At 41.3% G+C, this 18,327-nt stretch overlaps 1 protein-coding gene across 2 annotated transcripts in view; it reads right to left on the reverse strand.

Moving 5' to 3' along the window:
- LOC117293290 (pericentriolar material 1 protein-like) overlaps window positions 1–18,327 on the reverse strand; it is a 53,876-nt gene that overhangs the window by 17,879 nt on the left and 17,670 nt on the right. For both annotated transcript variants that reach the window (XM_033775533.1, XM_033775532.1), the window contains 14 exons: window positions 17,569–17,791; window positions 16,336–16,466; window positions 15,771–16,034; window positions 15,092–15,224; window positions 14,434–14,521; window positions 13,577–13,701; window positions 12,189–12,247; window positions 11,760–11,889; window positions 10,691–10,900; window positions 5,203–5,383; window positions 4,592–4,785; window positions 2,869–3,034; window positions 2,006–2,351; window positions 934–1,001 (listed from right to left, as the gene is read on the reverse strand). In XM_033775533.1, coding sequence (XP_033631424.1) covers window positions 934–1,001; window positions 2,006–2,351; window positions 2,869–3,034; window positions 4,592–4,785; window positions 5,203–5,383; window positions 10,691–10,900; window positions 11,760–11,889; window positions 12,189–12,247; window positions 13,577–13,701; window positions 14,434–14,521; window positions 15,092–15,224; window positions 15,771–16,034; window positions 16,336–16,466; window positions 17,569–17,791 — 2,318 coding nt within the window. The remainder of the gene's footprint in view (window positions 1–933; window positions 1,002–2,005; window positions 2,352–2,868; window positions 3,035–4,591; window positions 4,786–5,202; window positions 5,384–10,690; window positions 10,901–11,759; window positions 11,890–12,188; window positions 12,248–13,576; window positions 13,702–14,433; window positions 14,522–15,091; window positions 15,225–15,770; window positions 16,035–16,335; window positions 16,467–17,568; window positions 17,792–18,327) is intronic.

Below are 18,327 nucleotides of genomic sequence, written 5' to 3' on the forward strand. Positions count from 1 at the left end.
AGTAATTTGGTATGTGTCTAAGCTTTGGGGTGTATCGCGTTGCTGAGTTACTCCCGTTTGAAATTACTGTTTTGAAAAACGAATTACAAGTAAAATGATATTTTAAACTACCATTGTGTGCAAAAGGATACAAATTAGACATAAGTATGATCACAAAATTGTTGTTTTCATAGCTTTATTGCCTAAAAGTAAGTGTTCTAAAGGTTAACCATGCAACTAAAGATCTTAAAGCCATTGGACCCTTTCGGTTCAGAAAAAAAATAAAAGTTCACAGATTTACAAATAACTTACAGGGTTTACAGAAGGCAATGGTGAAAGACTTCTCTTGAAATATTATTCCATGAAATGCTTTACTTTTTGAGAAAACAGCAAAACAATATAAATTCTCGTTAACGAGAATTACAAATTTATTTTAAACACATGTCATGACACGACGAAACGCGCGGAAACAAGGGTGGGTTTTTTCGTTGTTTTCTCCCGACTCCGATGACCGATTGAGCCTAAATTTTCACAGGTTTGTTATTTGATATATAAGTTGTGGTACACAAAGTGTGGGCCTTGGACAACACTGTTTACCGAAAGGGTCCAATGGCTTTAAAAAGCAAAAAATTATTTTTTAAATTTTATTTGTTATACATTTTCCACATTAAACTGTCCATAACTTAATATTCCATTGGGTGACATGTGACTCATTTTCACAGAGTGGGTCACATTTATGGTCTTTTGGGATTTGAGGCATTGCATGGTGAGGTATCAATATATATATTGGTTTGCGGTAACACCATGTATGTATCCACCTATCAGGTAGATTATGTTCTTTTGAGATCTTTGGTCTTCTAAAATTTAATGTTGCTTATTGTAAAAAGTATACACTAAAGAGTTGTACGCAGCAACTAACTAAATAAATCATTTTTTTTTGTGTAATATACTTACTTGACTTTTTGGTATCCGCTTTGGTCCCTGAAGAACTGGCTTGTGCAGCCAACATCCTTTGCTTATCACTAGCAAACAAAACAGATTAACATAAAGTCGTTAATTTAACTAAAGCAAGATCACAATTTGGAAAACAGTCCAGTAAAATTCTTCAAGTTGGCAAAGCTGGCTTTGCGGGAGTAATACACCATGAACGAACAGCAACTATTACAGTAATACCAAACAGACTATACTATATACTTTGTATAAAGCTGTTCATAATTTGGCTCCGGTATATCTCCAAGACCTCATAGCCCTTCGTTCTTCTTCACTTTCATCAGCTACCCGACGCCTTCGCTCTTCTTCAATCGCTCATTTCCAGCTTTCCCCGGGACCCCACACCATGACACGCTATGACGATCGTGCCTTTTCAGTCATACCTCCAACACTTTGGAACAAGCTACCCACCCACATTCAAGCAGCTCCTTCATTGGACACTTTCAAATCTCAACTTAAAACCCATCTGTTTTGTCAATCTGGTTATAGCACTTAGAATTTAGCGCTCTATAAATGTTGTAATTATTATTATTATTATTATTTTTATCAACTGAAAATACATTACATTAGAGAGACCACCACGGCAGGTTATTTTAGAGTTCATTGGTTCGAGTCCCACTCAAGTCAATTTGTCTTTGTTCAACCCCAAATCGTTTGAAAAATTTACCGAGTCAGTTTCCCTTGTGGTTTATTATTTGATATCTGAAACAAAAAGTCGCATCCCCTTAAGGTGATCCCCTGGCTGCCGCTTCCCAGGTTGTATCGTAAATTGGGTGTGATTACTGGCTACACGGCAGTTAACGGTTGTATGGCTTCTGACTGGCACCCCCGAACAAAGATATTGACAAAAGAGGGAGACCGCCAACAAAGGGCTAGATAGCTCAGTGGGTAGAGCGCCGGCACGTTAATCCGGAGGTCGTTGGTTCAAGTCCCACTCTAGTCAATTTGTCTTTGTTCAACCTAAAGTCGTTTACAAAATTTACCCAGTCAGTTTCCCTTGTGATTTATAATAGTTGATAACTGTAAATACACTTACGATCTCTCCAACAAGCTTTTGATGTCCAGAGGTGGAACATATAGCCTGGATGACTGACCGTAACCCTGACCGCTAGCCTGGCCATCGGCATTCATGTCTGCTGCCCTCTCTGCATAAGCATAAGGCGCTTTATTGTAGTCAGTAACTAGATTCCCATCGCGGTCGTAATCGTACTGATCCAAGCTACCCTGGGCTGTGTTTGGCGGGACGTGATAGTCTCGCTGTCTGGTCTCTTGCTCTTGGCGATGGCGTGCATAGGCGTCGTAGTCTCTCTGTCTACGACGGGATGCTTCGGACATTTGACTGTAAGGGGAGGTGTAATCCAGGAGACTGGGCTGGGGGACTCCTGAAATAGAAGTTTACGGGTTAATGTTTCTGAAAGTGTTATTTCATATTCACTACCTTGTGGAGACGGAGAATTAAACAGAAACAGGAACACAAAATTAAGCTTGGGTGATACCTTGATATGACCGAAATCGCGATACCATTTCTTAAACGATTACCATATCGTCTAGATTTTTTGTTAATCGAATTATCGGCAAATCGTGGTTTTGATGAAGTAACACGAGTTCTGCCGTCGATTTCACCTCATTCTTCCTAACTTAGGGTCAATCTTAGGACTTAGGACGGGTTCAGTTCCGTATCCAAATACGTAGGACGCATTGAACCCATCCTAAGTTAGGACGGGTTACTGGTCCTAACTCGAGTTAGGATTAATCCCAGCGTTTCGTGAAATCGGCTGCTGCTCTATTACCTGGGTGGATGGTAAAGAAATAGGCTGGGACTACTACTTTAGCTTATAGGAACTGTACTACAGCGAAGTCAGTTCTTGGGTTGGTCTCTGGAACAAGAAGCACACTTACCACTTCTCTCTTGTTGGTAGGGGTTTTCAAACGGTGAGAATGAGGTTCCAGCATCGTAGCCGAACACCCCCTGCACTCTGTTATTATTGGCATTGGTTTCACCGCCGCTCTCAAAACCAAACGGTCTACCGCTTGGACCACTACCACCGACAGCTGGGCCTTCAGTCTACAAACAGAACCATAACAACCGAGATGAGAAATTACTGGAAAATCGTTCCATTTCCTGCTGCTGTTGGTACAACTGGTTATAGGAGTGATTCTTGTGTCAGACAAAAAGTAGCATAAACCCTTTAGTATGGGGCAATATCCTTTCGTCGAACTAGGGTACTGGAGCTTAACTCTTTGTAAATGATTTGAGGCGCTGCAAGTTTGATCCGGCCATTTTGCTTTTGCTTGTACTGTTTTTTGTACCTTTGTCATTGCATTGTTTGTTTGTATGTAAATTGTAAAGCGCTCCGATCTTTGTGGAGCGCTATGTAAATGCTAACATCTCCTATTACATTATTATAATTATTATTATGGTGAGGTATCAATATATATTTGGTTTGCGGTAACGCCATGTGTGTATCTACTTGCCAGGTAGAAATATGTAATACAAAGCTGGCAAGGGTTGGACTTTTTTTTTGCCTGAAGTGAAAGGCAACAAGAGAAAAGACTTTGCCAACTGGTTTATGGGATTTGAGGCATTGCATTGTGAGGTATCAATATATATTTGGTTTGCAGTAACGCCATGTGTGTATCTTCTTGCCACGTAGATTTTGTTCTTCAGAGAACTGTCTTGCTATATAACTCTATTTAAGGCTGAGTCATACTGCAGCAATACCGAAAACGATAACGATCACAACGCAAAGAGAACGCATTCCATTGGTTGAATGAGCATGTGCGTATTCTGCATTGAGCACTTCAACCAATAGGAAGCATTCTCCAGGCATGCAACTGCCCGTTGAAAATAAAAAAGAGGAAAATTTTCAAAGGCACAATGCAAGTGCGAAGCGAGGCAGCCGAAAACGCCACGGGACATGATACCCACAATGGTACCCTAGAAAATGTTGAGGTTTATTATGCTCTTAGGTGCATTGTTAGCATGTACTAGGCTTATTTTACATGATTGTAGTTGTACACTGTTGTTGCCAGGCATATATTAGGCTAAAAAAAAAAAAAATCTGGAAAACAAATATACAAAAAAACGCGGAAGAGTAACTGCATGGCCGATTCTCTTTGCGTAGTTATCGTTATCGTTGCAGTGGGACCAGGGGTGCGTTCCACTCGCGCAAACAACTTGCAACTGTTCGCGCAAACGTTTTTTATCGTTTGAACGATTGGTGCGTATACGCGATGTCAATATGGCGGCGCCCTGAAATGAAGATGGCGCGCACCATACATAGGTTTTTTTTAAACTTCGTTTTTGCTGCAATAGTCCTCTTTTTGACATCATTACATCAACTAATTAACTTTGTTATTCCAAATCTGCATTATCACTCATCGAAAATACAATGTAATTATTTTTGTGACAAAGAAATAATACCGTATGCTTGTCCGCCATTCTAAAAACCACTCGCCAACACCTCAGAAGTATGTTCGCCTAAAGTTGCTAACGTTCGCCACTGGTGGCGGCAAACAACTCGTTCCACTTGAAATTGTTGGCGAACGTGCGCAACTGTTGGCAACGTTTGCGCGAGTGGAACGCACCCCTGGCCTTTAGTTCTGATGAGGCTAGCCTTACCCGCATGCGTTCCATTTCCTGCTGTTGTTGATACAACTGATTGTAGGAGTGATTCATGTTTAGCTGAAGCTGCTGATGCTGTAGTCTCATGTTGTAGTCGTTCATCATATTCATCATACGGGGGTCACCGTTGGTTGGGGTTGGAGTGGTTGGAGTATGGGCTGGAACAGGTCCCTGCATCCCATTAAATCCACCTGGATACCAACCATAAACATTGCACTTAATAAGAACCAATGTAGTTAATAATAAGGGAATAAATATGTGCTTGGCCAGTTTTAAACATTCTGTTTAATAACGGTTGCAGTCTGGATGCGATAATTACCCGAGCCGGAGGCGAGGGTAATTATCAGCATCCAGTATAAAAAAAACCACGGTGAATGACCACTCAAATTTTAAATTATGTTTTTCAAACAAATTCTCTTAGAAGTCGGGGGAAAAGGGGTTGAACTAAGTGCTACGCAGAGTAACTAAAACAAACCTTCATTACCGAGTTGCTAACTGACAGTGCAAGATTTTACAATGGAAGTGTCCTTTGCAAAACCAAAAACGGCCCTGCCCTATAATGAAATTCAAGGTCTAAAGTGACCCATCAATGACCCTTGACCTCTCACCTGACATGGATCCTTGCAGCATATTATTCATGACCTGCTGGTCTCTCATGAGTGACTGGCATAAGCCGATGCTGTTCTGTAACTGCTGTTGTAGCTGATGTACCTGACCCATGTAGAAGTTGCCGTTGCTTTCAAATCCCCCACTCGCCTCAGCCATTAGCTCATCAGCTGCCTGTAGATTCTGATGAGAAATAGTACAGAAGTAAGTAATACATGTATGACCATTTAATAATAATAATAAAAATAATAATAATAATAATAATAATAATAATAATAATAATAATAATAATAATAACCCGTTTTTATAAAGTGCTTTTCACACCCAGAGGGCGTCCCAAAGCGCTTCACACTATTGCCCCTGATCACTGGGCCTTAAATCACTCCTTAAACCATCTCAGCTCCCTGGTGGGGAGTATACAGCCTTGTGCAACATTAATATACTACTCGGCTAAATCAATCACAAAAACCATCCCTGCCCTCACAGGTACCCATTTTCCCCTGGGTGGAGAGAAGCAATTATAGTTAAGTGTCTTGCTCAGGGACACAAGTATCACGACCGGGATTCGAACCCACACTCTGCTGAACAGAAATAGAGTTCGGTGCTCTTATTCGCTCCGCCACGACACCCTTATTTCACTAAGCTAGTTATAGGTGTGACTTTGTTAAAGCCTTTGGACACTTTCGGTAAACAGTATTGTCCAAGGCCCACACTTCGTGTATCACAACTTCTATATAAAATAACAAACCTGCAAAAATTTAGGCTCAATCGGTCATCGGAGTCAGGAGAAGATAACGGAAAAACCCACTCTTGTTTCTGCACGTTTTGCCGTGTCATGACATGTGTTTAAAATAAATCCGTAATTCTCGATATCGAGAATTGATAATGTTTTGATGTTTTCTCAAAAAGTAAAGCATTTCATGGAATAACATTTCAAGAGAAGTCTTTCACCATTACCTTCTGTAAACCCTGTAAGTTATTTGTAAATCTGTGAACTTTTTTCTTTTTTTTCTGTTCCGAAAGTGTCCAATGGCTTTAATGTGGTTCAAGACACAAAGTCATATCTCAAACATAAAAAACTGTTGCAGTGAGAGTTTTTACATTGTTCCCCATCAACTGAATGCAATGTAGGTCTGTGCACTGCTTTAGATGGCCCCAAACCTCAAAATGCAAACTATCCCGGTTTTACTTGTTCTCACTGTTAACTGTTGGAGAGCTCATGGATCTACCTTACTCTGTAAACTACTCTGGCTTCCCATGGAGAAGCTGATGTTCATATCCCGGTTTTACTTGTTCTCACTGTTAACTGTTGGAGAGCTCATGGATCTCCCTTACTCGCTAAACTACAATGGCTTCCCATGGAGAAGCTGATGTTCATATCCCGGTTTTACTTGTTCTCACTGTTAACTGTTGGAGAGCTCATGGACCTCCCTTACTCTGTAAACTACTCTGGCTTCCCATGGAGAAGCTGATGTTCATATCCCGGTTTTACTTGTTCTCACTGTTAACTGTTGGAGAGCTCATGGATCTCCCTTACTCTGTAAACTACTCTGGCTTCCCATGGAGAAGCTGATGTTCATATCCCGGTTTTACTTGTTCTCACTGTTAACTGTTGGAGAGCTCATGGACCTCCCTTACTCTGTAAACTACTCTGGCTTCCCATGGAGAAGCTGATGTTCATATCCCGGTTTTACTTGTTCTCACTGTTAACTGTTGGAGAGCTCATGGATCTCCCTTACTCTGTAAACTACTCTGGCTTCCCATGGAGAAGCTGATGTTCATATCCCGGTTTTACTTGTTCTCACTGTTAACTGTTGGAGAGCTCATGGATCTCCCTTACTCTGTAAACTACTCTGGCTTCCCATGGAGAAGCTGATGTTCATATCCCGGTTTTACTTGTTCTCACTGTTAACTGTTGGAGAGCTCATGGGATCTCCCTTACTCTGTAAACTACAATGGCTTCCCATGGAGAAGCTGATGTTCATATCCCGGTTTTACTTGTTCTCACTGTTAACTGTTGGAGAGCTCATGGGATCTCCCTTACTCTGTAAACTACTCTGGCTTCCCATGGAGAAGCTGATGTTCATATCCCGGTTTTACTTGTTCTCACTGTTAACTGTTGGAGAGCTCATGGATCTCCCTTACTCGCTAAACTACAATGGCTTCCCATGGAGAAGCTGATGTTCATATTCCGGTTTTACTTGTTCTCACTGTTAACTGTTGGAGAGCTCATGGGATCTCCCTTACTCTGTAAACTACTCTGGCTTCCCATGGAGAAGCTGATGTTCATATCCCGGTTTTACTTGGTCTCACTGTTAACTGTTGGAGAGCTCATGGATCTCCCTTACTCTGTAAACTTCTCTGGCTTCCCATGGAGAAGCTGATGTTCATATCCCGGTTTTACTTGTTCTCACTGTTAACTGTTGGAGAGCTCATGGGATCTCCCTTACTCTGTAAACTACTCTGGCTTCCCATGGAGAAGCTGATGTTCATATCCCGGTTTTACTTGTTCTCACTGTTAACTGTTGGAGAGCTCATGGGATCTCCATTACTCTGTAAACTACTCTGGCTTCCCATGGAGAAGCTGATGTTCATATCCCGGTTTTACTTGTTCTCACTGTTAACTGTTGGAGAGCTCATGGGATCTCCCTTACTCGCTAAACTACAATGGCTTCCCATGGAGAAGCTGATGTTCATATCCCGGTTTTACTTGTTCTCACTGTTAACTGTTGGAGAGCTCATGGGATCTCCCTTACTCGCTAAACTACACTGACTCCCCATGGAGAAGCTGATGTTCATATCCCGGTTTTACTTGTTCTCACTGTTAACTGTTGGAGAGCTCATGGGATCTCCCTTACTCGCTAAACTACAATGGCTTCCCATGGAGAAGCTGATGTTCATATTCCGGTTTTACTTGTTCTCACTGTTAACTGTTGGAGAGCTCATGGGATCTCCCTTACTCTGTAAACTACTCTGGCTTCCCATGGAGAAGCTGATGTTCATATCCCGGTTTTACTTGTTCTCACTGTTAACTGTTGGAGAGCTCATGGATCTCCCTTACTCGCTAAACTACAATGGCTTCCCATGGAGAAGCTGATGTTCATATCCCGGTTTTACTTGTTCTCACTGTTAACTGTTGGAGAGCTCATGGATCTCCCTTACTCGCTAAACTACAATGGCTTCCCATGGAGAAGCTGATGTTCATATCCCGGTTTTACTTGTTCTCACTGTTAACGGTTGGAGAGCTCATGGATCTCCCTTACTCGCTAAACTACAATGGCTTCCCATGGAGAAGCTGATGTTCATATCCCGGTTTTACTTGTTCTCACTGTTAACGGTTGGAGAGCTCATGGATCTCCCTTACTCGCTAAACTACAATGGCTTCCCATGGAGAAGCTGATGTTCATATCCCGGTTTTACTTGTTCTCACTGTTAACTGTTGGAGAGCTCATGGATCTCCCTTACTCTGTAAACTACTCTGGCTTCCCATGGAGAAGCTGATGTTCATATCCCGGTTTTACTTGTTCTCACTGTTAACTGTTGGAGAGCTCATGGACCTCCCTTACTCTGTAAACTACTCTGGCTTCCCATGGAGAAGCTGATGTTCATATCCCGGTTTTACTTGTTCTCACTGTTAACTGTTGGAGAGCTCATGGATCTCCCTTACTCGCTAAACTACAATGGCTTCCCATGGAGAAGCTGATGTTCATATCCCGGTTTTACTTGTTCTCACTGTTAACTGTTGGAGAGCTCATGGATCTCCCTTACTCGCTAAACTACAATGGCTTCCCATGGAGAAGCTGATGTTCATATCCCGGTTTTACTTGTTCTCACTGTTAACTGTTGGAGAGCTCATGGATCTCCCTTACTCGCTAAACTATAATGGCTTCCCATGGAGAAGCTGATGTTCATATCCCGGTTTTACTTGTTCTCACTGTTAACGGTTGGAGAGCTCATGGATCTCCCTTACTCGCTAAACTACAATGGCTTCCCATGGAGAAGCTGATGTTCATATCCCGGTTTTACTTGTTCTCACTGTTAACTGTTGGAGAGCTCATGGATCTCCCTTACTCGCTAAACTACAATGGCTTCCCATGGAGAAGCTGATGTTCATATCCCGGTTTTACTTGTTCTCACTGTTAACTGTTGGAGAGCTCATGGGATCTCCCTTACTCGCTAAACTACAATGGCTTCCCATGGAGAAGCTGATGTTCATATCCCGGTTTTACTTGTTCTCACTGTTAACTGTTGGAGAGCTCATGGATCTCCCTTACTCGCTAAACTACAATGGCTTCCCATGGAGAAGCTGATGTTCATATCCCGGTTTTACTTGTTCTCACTGTTAACTGTTGGAGAGCTCATGGGATCTCCCTTACTCACTAAACTACTCTGGCTTCCCATGGAGAAGCTGATGTTCATATCCCGGTTTTACTTGTTCTCACTGTTAACTGTTGGAGAGCTCATGGGATCTCCCTTACTCACTAAACTACTCTGGCTTCCCATGGAGAAGCTGATGTTCATATCCCGGTTTTACTTGTTCTCACTGTTAACTGTTGGAGAGCTCATGGATCTCCCTTACTCTGTAAACTACAATGGCTTCCCATGGAGAAGCTGATGTTCATATCCCGGTTTTACTTGTTCTCACTGTTAACTGTTGGAGAGCTCATGGGATCTCCCTTACTCACTAAACTACAATGGCTTCCCATGGAGAAGCGCATCCAATTCAAAACTCTTCTATATGTTTTTAAATGTTTGAATGGCGTTGCTCCACCTTATTTGTCTAAATTGTTTCTTCTTCGCCACACTCACCGTCAAGGACTCCGTTCTTCCGATAAAACTCAGCTTAACACTCATGAATCTAGATTAACTTATGGCAAACACGCCTTCTCACACTCTGCTGCTGAACTATGGAACTATCTCCCAATTAATGTCCGTAAATCTTCTTGTGTTGTTACTTTTAAGAAAAAACCTTAAACTTATCTCTTTCCTAAATAGTAGATTAATGATTTGTTTCTTGCAAGTTTTAATTTATCCTTTTCTTTGTTGTGCGCTTTGATCAAGTTTTGGAAAAGCGCACTATAAATACCTTTTATATTATTATTATTACTAGCTGTTAAATTTGCTTTGAATTAAGTAATATACATTTTGGTTTTACCCATATACACCGATGTGCGTAAGCACTGTATACTCGGTACTTTCCCGAGCTCTGTGAAAAACAAATCACAGGCATATTACTTGGGTGGGATTCAAACCCACTAGCTAAATGCTAGAGCAGTGTCACACCAACTAGACTAGTTTGTATGACACTGCTCTAAAATTGGAAAGGTCATTGGTATGACACTGCTCTAGAATTGCAAGAGTCGTGGGTTTGAATCCTACTCGAGTAATACGCCTGTGACTTGTTTTTTTTTTTTTTTAAGAATTCGGGAAGACACCGAGTATAACAAAACATTAATGTATATGGGTAAAAAAAATTTTGTTTTCATATACCTGTTGGCGTTTGGATTCCGCAGATGCCCTGAGCTTTTGCTCCGTGGCCCACTTCGGGTAACGGATACCGTGCATGGCCTCCAGGTCCATAGTAGTTGGAGGTCCATTAGTCATCATTCTCTGACCGGGGTAGGAGTTGGGTCGCCGGTTTGGTAAACAGTACTCATCATCAATTGTGTAAGTACTGGTTGTTCCAGCCAGGCTCTGCTCCTGTCAGATTGAACAATAACATTTACAAGGGAAACTAAATGAATTAAGAACTGATAAATGGAAAAATATTCTTTTGGTTTTTGGCACCGTTTTATTGTTTTAATCCTACAAAACAATTTAAATAAAATCAACCAGTGAAAATTTCATTTCAGAAGTTGGTAGTTTTTTTTTTTTAGATTATTGCCAAAAATCAGAGCATCTATCATTCAAAACCATAGTGGCTATTATTCAAACTATAGTGGATAACATGAATGTTCAGACAGTAGGATGGTTGACTATCTGATGCATAGATGCATTCACAAAATGACATCACGTTGCAAGCTGGTATAGCTTATCTACCATTCAAAATCATAGTGGAGTGTATGATATTGAATGATCAGACAGTAGGAGGGTTGACTATGTGTTGCGTAGATGCATTCACCACATGACACCATATTGCAAGCTGGCATAGCTTATCTATCCTTCAAAACCATAGTGAATCAGGCCTGGAATTTCATCTTTGACAGGGCAAGGCCATTTTCATTTTTACAAACGGCAAGGCCATTTTCATTTTTACAAACGACATGGCCATTTTCATTTTACAAAGGGCACTTCCACTGGAAAATCAAGTCTATGGCAAACTTTTAAAGGGGCACAAAGGCTGAGACCAGGGGAGGATTTCACAAAGAGTAAAGACTAGTCTTATATCGAGGACGAATAACTAGTCCTAACTTAGGACGATAAGTTTTCAATAACTCTTTAAGCATCCTAAGACTAGTCCGAAGTTAGGACTATCTTCGTGAAATCAACCCCAGGGGCAACATAGGCCATGGAATCTGTGTTATTGCATTAATGGTAAGCAAGTGGGAGGGTTATGTACCTGTTCTTCTTCTTCCTCAACCTGTAAGATACCATCACTTGGGTAGGCATCATCCTCTTCATCTTCACTCTGTTGAGTAGAACCTCCCCAAGATGCTGCTGCAGTCACATCAGCACTACGCATGCTCACCCTTAAAGGAAAAAAACAAGTCAACTAATCAAACACAAGGGAGGGCTGTTGATAGTATAAAACATTGTGCGAAACGGCTCCCTCTGAAGTAACGTAGTTTCTGAGAAAGAGGTTATTGTGCAACAAGGGTGCTTTTACATCATTCTTTAGCCACTTTGATGACCAATTGAGCTCAAATGTTCACAGGTTTGTTATTTGATGCATATGCTGGGATACACCAAGTGAGAAGACTGGTCTTTGAGAACTACCAAAGGTGTCCATTGCCTTTAATATTCAAATCTATGAGTAATGTGCACATACCTGAAGAGGTCATTATCATTGCTGTCTCCCTGGGCAGAACCACTGTCTGAAACCTCACCCTGCAAAAACACACACAAAATTATCAAAAATATTGAAAAAGCAAACTTTATTTCATTCCTTCAATCTCAGATCCCTGGGGAGTATACAGCCTGTGCAACACATAATGCGCCGCTAGGCTTAAAGGCAGTGGACACTATTGGTAATTACTCAAAACAATTATTAGCATAAAACCTTTCTTAGTGACGAGTAATGGGGAGAGGTTGATGGTGTTAAACATTATGAGAAACGGCTCCCTCTGAAGTGCCATAGTTTTCGAGAAAGAAGTAATTTTCCACGAATTTGATTTCGAGACCTTAGATTTTGAATTTGAGGTCTCGAAATCAACCATCTAAACGAACACAACTTCATGTGACTAGGGTGTTTTTATCTTTCATTATTATCTCACAACTTCGACGACCGATTGAGCTCAAATTTCCACAGGTTTGTTATTTTATGCATATGTTGAGATACATCAAGGCTAGTCTTTGACAATTACCAATAGTGTACACTGCCTTTAATAAACTACAAAAACCATCTCTGCCCTCACAGCTACCCATTTACCAATGGGTGGAAAGAAGCAATTATAGTTAAGTGTCTTGCTCAGGGACACATGTGTCATGACCGGGACTCGAACCCACACTCAGCGGAAAAGAAACACCAGAGCTCGAGTTCAGTGCGCTTATTGGGTCGCCCCTAAGTCAAACTAAAATTAGTATATTCAGGCTTGTTTGCTTCGCTTTTGAAAGGGCAAGGGCACTAAGGCGTTTTCTCCTCAGTGGAGGGCACCCTATGAGGAAATTGTAAATTTCTACTGGAGCATTTCAAGGGCACCAAGTAAGCTTGGGCGATATCGATTTATTTTATTTACGATATATCGCTGACAATATATCGCGATATTCGATATAATCGCGATTAATTAAATTTGACATCATCAGTCTTCAAACTCGGAGTGAAAGTTGTAGAAGAGACAGTCATAAATTTGACATCATCAGTCTTCAAACTCGGAGTGAAAGTTGTAGAAGAGACAGTCATAGCATAAGATAGGTGTTCTAATGATCTATTCTTCTGGTTTTACTCCAAACCTATGGGGTGCAAGATGTCTCAGCTAGGAAATACATCGCGATATTGCGATACTTAATCGATTTTCACGATATATCGCGATGTTTCGCGATATATCGATACTTCGATTAAAACCAAATCGATCCGATATCGAAATCGTTTCCAAATTAGTATCGCGATATTCGATAATATCGTGATATCGCCCAATCTTAGCACCAAGGCATTGACCAGGGGGCATGGAGGCAATTGCCTCCGTTGCCTCCAAGAAGTATCAATCCTGAGTAACTCACTGTGTTGCGTTTGACACGGTCCATAAGTGCAGCCAACTCCTGCTGTTTGAGTTTCAGCTCAGTCTGGAGTCTACGATGTCTCAACTTCTCAGCCATCAGAGAGTCATGGGTTGGGCTAGGAGCATCTGCAACACGTATAAGGTAAACAGTGGTCTTTGAAAATCGCTCTATATTTGTCTTAAATTGAGTCTGAAATTGAGAACCCTCCAAACATGATGAGGGATAAACACCTCAGGCAAGACGTTGGAATGGAATCTCGGTTGCTAATGTAACGCTAAACATAAAAGTAACATCCAAACAAATTGCAACAGATACCTCAGTGATGTTCATGCAAATCTAACTGACAAAAGACAATTAAAGCAAAACAAAACATATCTCAGAATTTTGTTTTAATACCCGCACATCTTTTTGTGTGTGTGTGATCAGCAGTGTTTTTTTTATATACCATGCCCGACATATGTCAGAGGGAGTCAGTCCCCCCCCCCCCTCCACTAGCCTGCGGTCGGTTTCACGAAACGCTAGGATTAACCCCATCTCGATGGGTTCAATGCATCCTAACGTCTTTGGGTCCTAAAGATTAATACTAAGTTAGGAAGAACTTGGTGAAATCGCAAAAATGAGGGAATATCATCACCCTGTTTTGTATGGGGCTAATGGCTGCGTGCAGAAAAACGCGGTTGTGCGTCTGCTTAGTGCACAACTCTATGGCGTTTGCCGACCATGTACGCATGCGTGAATGTAATTAGCATTTTTCATGAGAAGGGTCCTTTTTACTATATTGCACCTGCAATGAAGTGATTTGTTTGAAAAGTTTTCTGCAAATTGTTTGGTAAAAACTTAAACTATTTGACTTTTACCTTGCATGTTTCCTGTCGCAGCAAGTTGTCTCAATCCTGAACCGGGCATCAATGGATTTCTTTGGGTGGTATTTGTTGACTTGACACCCTGCAATGGCACAAAGCGATAGTTAGTTTAATCGCAACATATGTCTTAAGACACTACAAGTTTTTGTCATTGCATTGTTCAGTTGACCCTTTACGCTTACTAATCATTGTATTGTGAAGGCCCGTATGCTTCGTTTGTAAAAGGGCAAGGGCACCAAGGCATCTTCTCCTTAGTAAAGGGCGCATTTCAACTAAAAGTGTACACAGAAAAATGATGGATTTTTGTCACACTATTCTACATAGAGACAATTGAATGTGAATTACATGCAAATCATGATTATTACAAACACAGCTAGATAAAGTATGTACACGTGTCAAACAGATATATAATGTCATAATTTCCTGAACTGACTTCCAAAAGTTAACAAAAACATCTTACCCTCTGGTGCAAAAAGGTAAACTAAGTTATGATTTTATAGGTAAATTTTTGTTCAGGAAACAAAAGCGTACGGCAGGCATTAACCCCCTCCCTCCTAGCGTTGGGTTGGTACGTTTGTGAAAATGATGATAATGGTAAATGACCCCTAACATGTCCTGGGTTTTTAAGACAACTCGAGAAGAAGAGTCTTACCTGTTTAGCTAGGGGAATATGGTGATTGAGATCCCTGAGCTGCTCCTGGACGGCCAGGAGGCGGTGTCTCTCGTCTTGAAGCTTATCCAACTCCCGACGTTGCTGTTGCATCTTTGCTTCATAATACGCATCCCTGAGAAACAAGGCAAAGGTCAAATCAATCAATTCATACACTAGTGAATTAACTATTATAGCGAAGAAACATGTCAGGATCAAAGTGTAGATAGAATGCCTACTCTCTTCAAACGATGAGACCACAAACAATTTAACTTCTACTAGACCGACACTTTTGAATGGCACCTGACAAGCGCTGTGTCGTTATTATTATAATTTAAAACAAAAATTCTTATGCAAGTCCCCAGACACACAAGACCTGGGGTGCGTTTCACTCGCGCAAACGAGTTGTGCGCTGCCACCGTTGGCGAACGTTGGCAACCTTATGAGAACATACTTCTGAGGTGTTGGCGAGTGGTTTTTAAAATGGTGGACAATCAAACGGTACTATTTCTCTGTCACAAACATAATTACATTGTACTTTCGGTGGTTGATAATGAAGATTTGAAATAACAAAGTTAAATAGTTGATGTAATGATGTAAAGGGGATGAGTGTGAAGCCTGTGCTCTTAACCTCTAGGCCGTGACATGCCACAATCTTATTATTATTACTGGGGTTTCTTACTTTGTTTCTTGACTAACTTGAGGTACATCTCCTTCACTGATGACTGAAGCCGTCTGGGTTGTGTTTCCCTCATCCTCTACATCTTCTTCCTCCTCCTCTTCCTCATCTTCATTCTCAGCATTAGATGTATCGAGCTCCTCCTGCCAACTAGCGGCTAACTCAGCCAAGTCATCCGGTAAGCCAATGGCTACCTCAGGTGAGTGCTGTACGATGGCCACCAACTCTTGTAGGTGTCTCAATTTCTGCTTGGCAGCCTGAAGTTTCCTATAAAAAAACAGAAAAGTTATTCCCAATGTATGTTGTTTATAACCGAGGGCGTAACCATTTGTTATGAATTGAAAATGATTGTCTGATTTTGGGGGTGAAAATCAGAAAAGTTGGTATTCTGATTTAAATCGGAAAAGTTGCATCTCTGAATAAAATGATCCACACAAGTATGCCCCAAAATCGAGTGGTTTTCCTTTTACGTTGTGAAAAAACCTGGTGCCATTTGGGAGGTGAATTATAACTGAATTATTATTATCATTATTAACATACTCAGTTAACAAAATGTATGGATTCTTACTTGATTTTTCCCCTTATCTCTGGATCATCACCCCATGCCGCTAATAAACTCTGATTACTCTCATTGTCTGTCGTTAGCTGGGAATCATCTTCTGATTGTAGAGTGGAGGTTCCATCCTCTGTTGTATCAAGCTGTCATATGGAAACATAAAAACAACATTAATTGAAAATATCCGATTCAAAGTGTAGGTATTCTGAAGATCTACAACTCAAAGCAGTGTTATCAAGTTGAGTATTCGGGCAATGGACGCCTTTGAAAGATGTCAAAGAAATGTCTAAAATAACAAACCTGTGAAAATCTTTTGACTCAATTGGTCATCAAAATTGCAAGAGAGTAATGAAAGAAAAAACACCCTTGCTACACAAATTTTGTGTGCTTTCAGACGCCAAAAATATTTGAGTGAGAAATAACCTCTTTCTCAAAAACAGTTACTTCAGAGGGAGTTGTTTCTCACAATGTTTTATACTATCAACAGCTCTCCATTGCTCGTTACCAAGTAAGTTTTTGTGCTCACAATTATTTGAGTAACTATCAATAATCTCTAGTGCATTTAAGAACTCTTTTATTTCCTTATTTAAACACACTGAATTCAGCACATTACTAATGGATGCATTCAATCAACTCTCAAAAATCCTGCAGTTGGGTCTCGTAAGTTAGTAAGCGTGCAAGCGTGTAAGCCGGGCCCAATTTCATGGCGCTTCAATCCCCTTTCTCTTCTCACTGTGCAAGCGCTGGATGTATGCGCTAGCTCTGTAAACAAAGAATGCCTAAGAAAAGGCCCGTTCACACAGGCCCCGATAATAAGAACGAAAACAAGAACGATAAAAATGCACGCCCTCGATTGGTTGAATAAGCGTGGGCGTATTCTGCAAGGAGCAATAGACCGATCCAGTAGGCTCCACCCACGACGCACTTGTGAGCAAGAACATGTGGGGCTCTCCAATGCCTTTTTGCACAACTCTGCCGTGCGCGCCAAGCATACGCGCACGCATGTCAGACCTTAGTGTCGGACCTTCATTGCATTGTGATTGGTCAATACAGAATGGGGCGGAGCTTAATGGATCGGTCTATTCAACCAATCGAGGGCGTGCATTTTTTCGTTCTCGTTATCAGGGCCTGTGTGACTGGGCCTTAACATGGGAGTACACACGCGCACAAGCAAAAATTCTGAGAATTTTCAATGTCATTCCAGACAGCATGAACATGGGCAAAGTGTTTGAAAGAAATCTTCACCTGTTGTAGCAACGCCTGATGAGCGGATTGGAATCGCCCGACTGGTTCACCCCTCTCCAATCTCCTAAGATTACTCATGAGCTCTGGATCCTCAAAGTTGACCGAGGAGGAAGTCTTCCTGCCGTCTCCCGACTCATCGACCCCCGCTGCTCCATCAAGACCTCGATACTGCTGGACGAGGTCACGTAGGTCATCCAGACGCTGACGTACTTCTTGAAGGCGTCTGATCACAAAGAAAAAAATAAGCTGTCACTTAAGACGTATGTGTTAACAACAACTTCTGATACAGCGCATTTCACAATAACCATCTCAATGTGCTTTACATTAGTGCCCTGGTCATTGGGCCAATAACATTTCTGTTATCTTTCTCAGCTCCCTAGGAAGTATACATATAAGGCTTTTCATACACAACATCAACCTCTACCCTCGCAGGTACCCATTTATACCCCTGGGTGAAGAGAAGCAATTGTAGTAAAGTCTCTTGCTCAATCAAGGACACAAAAGGCATACAACTGTACCTTCACCAATACAGAGGAACTTACAACATTTTTGTGTAGTATTTTTCAATTTTGAATGGTAAAACTAAGATTATAAAAGAGGAAATTAGCTGATGCGAGGAAAAGTTTCATGCCTGACACTAGTGTCTCGACCGGGACCCGAACCCACACTCCAATGACTTAAAGGAACACATTGCCTTGGATCGGTCGAGTTGGTCTTCGAAAAGTGTTTGTAACTGTTTGTTATAAAATGCATATGGTT

This window comes from Asterias rubens, chromosome 8 (genome assembly GCF_902459465.1).
Source record: "Asterias rubens chromosome 8, eAstRub1.3, whole genome shotgun sequence".
In the NCBI taxonomy this organism is placed as follows: Eukaryota; Metazoa; Echinodermata; class Asteroidea; order Forcipulatida; family Asteriidae; genus Asterias; species Asterias rubens.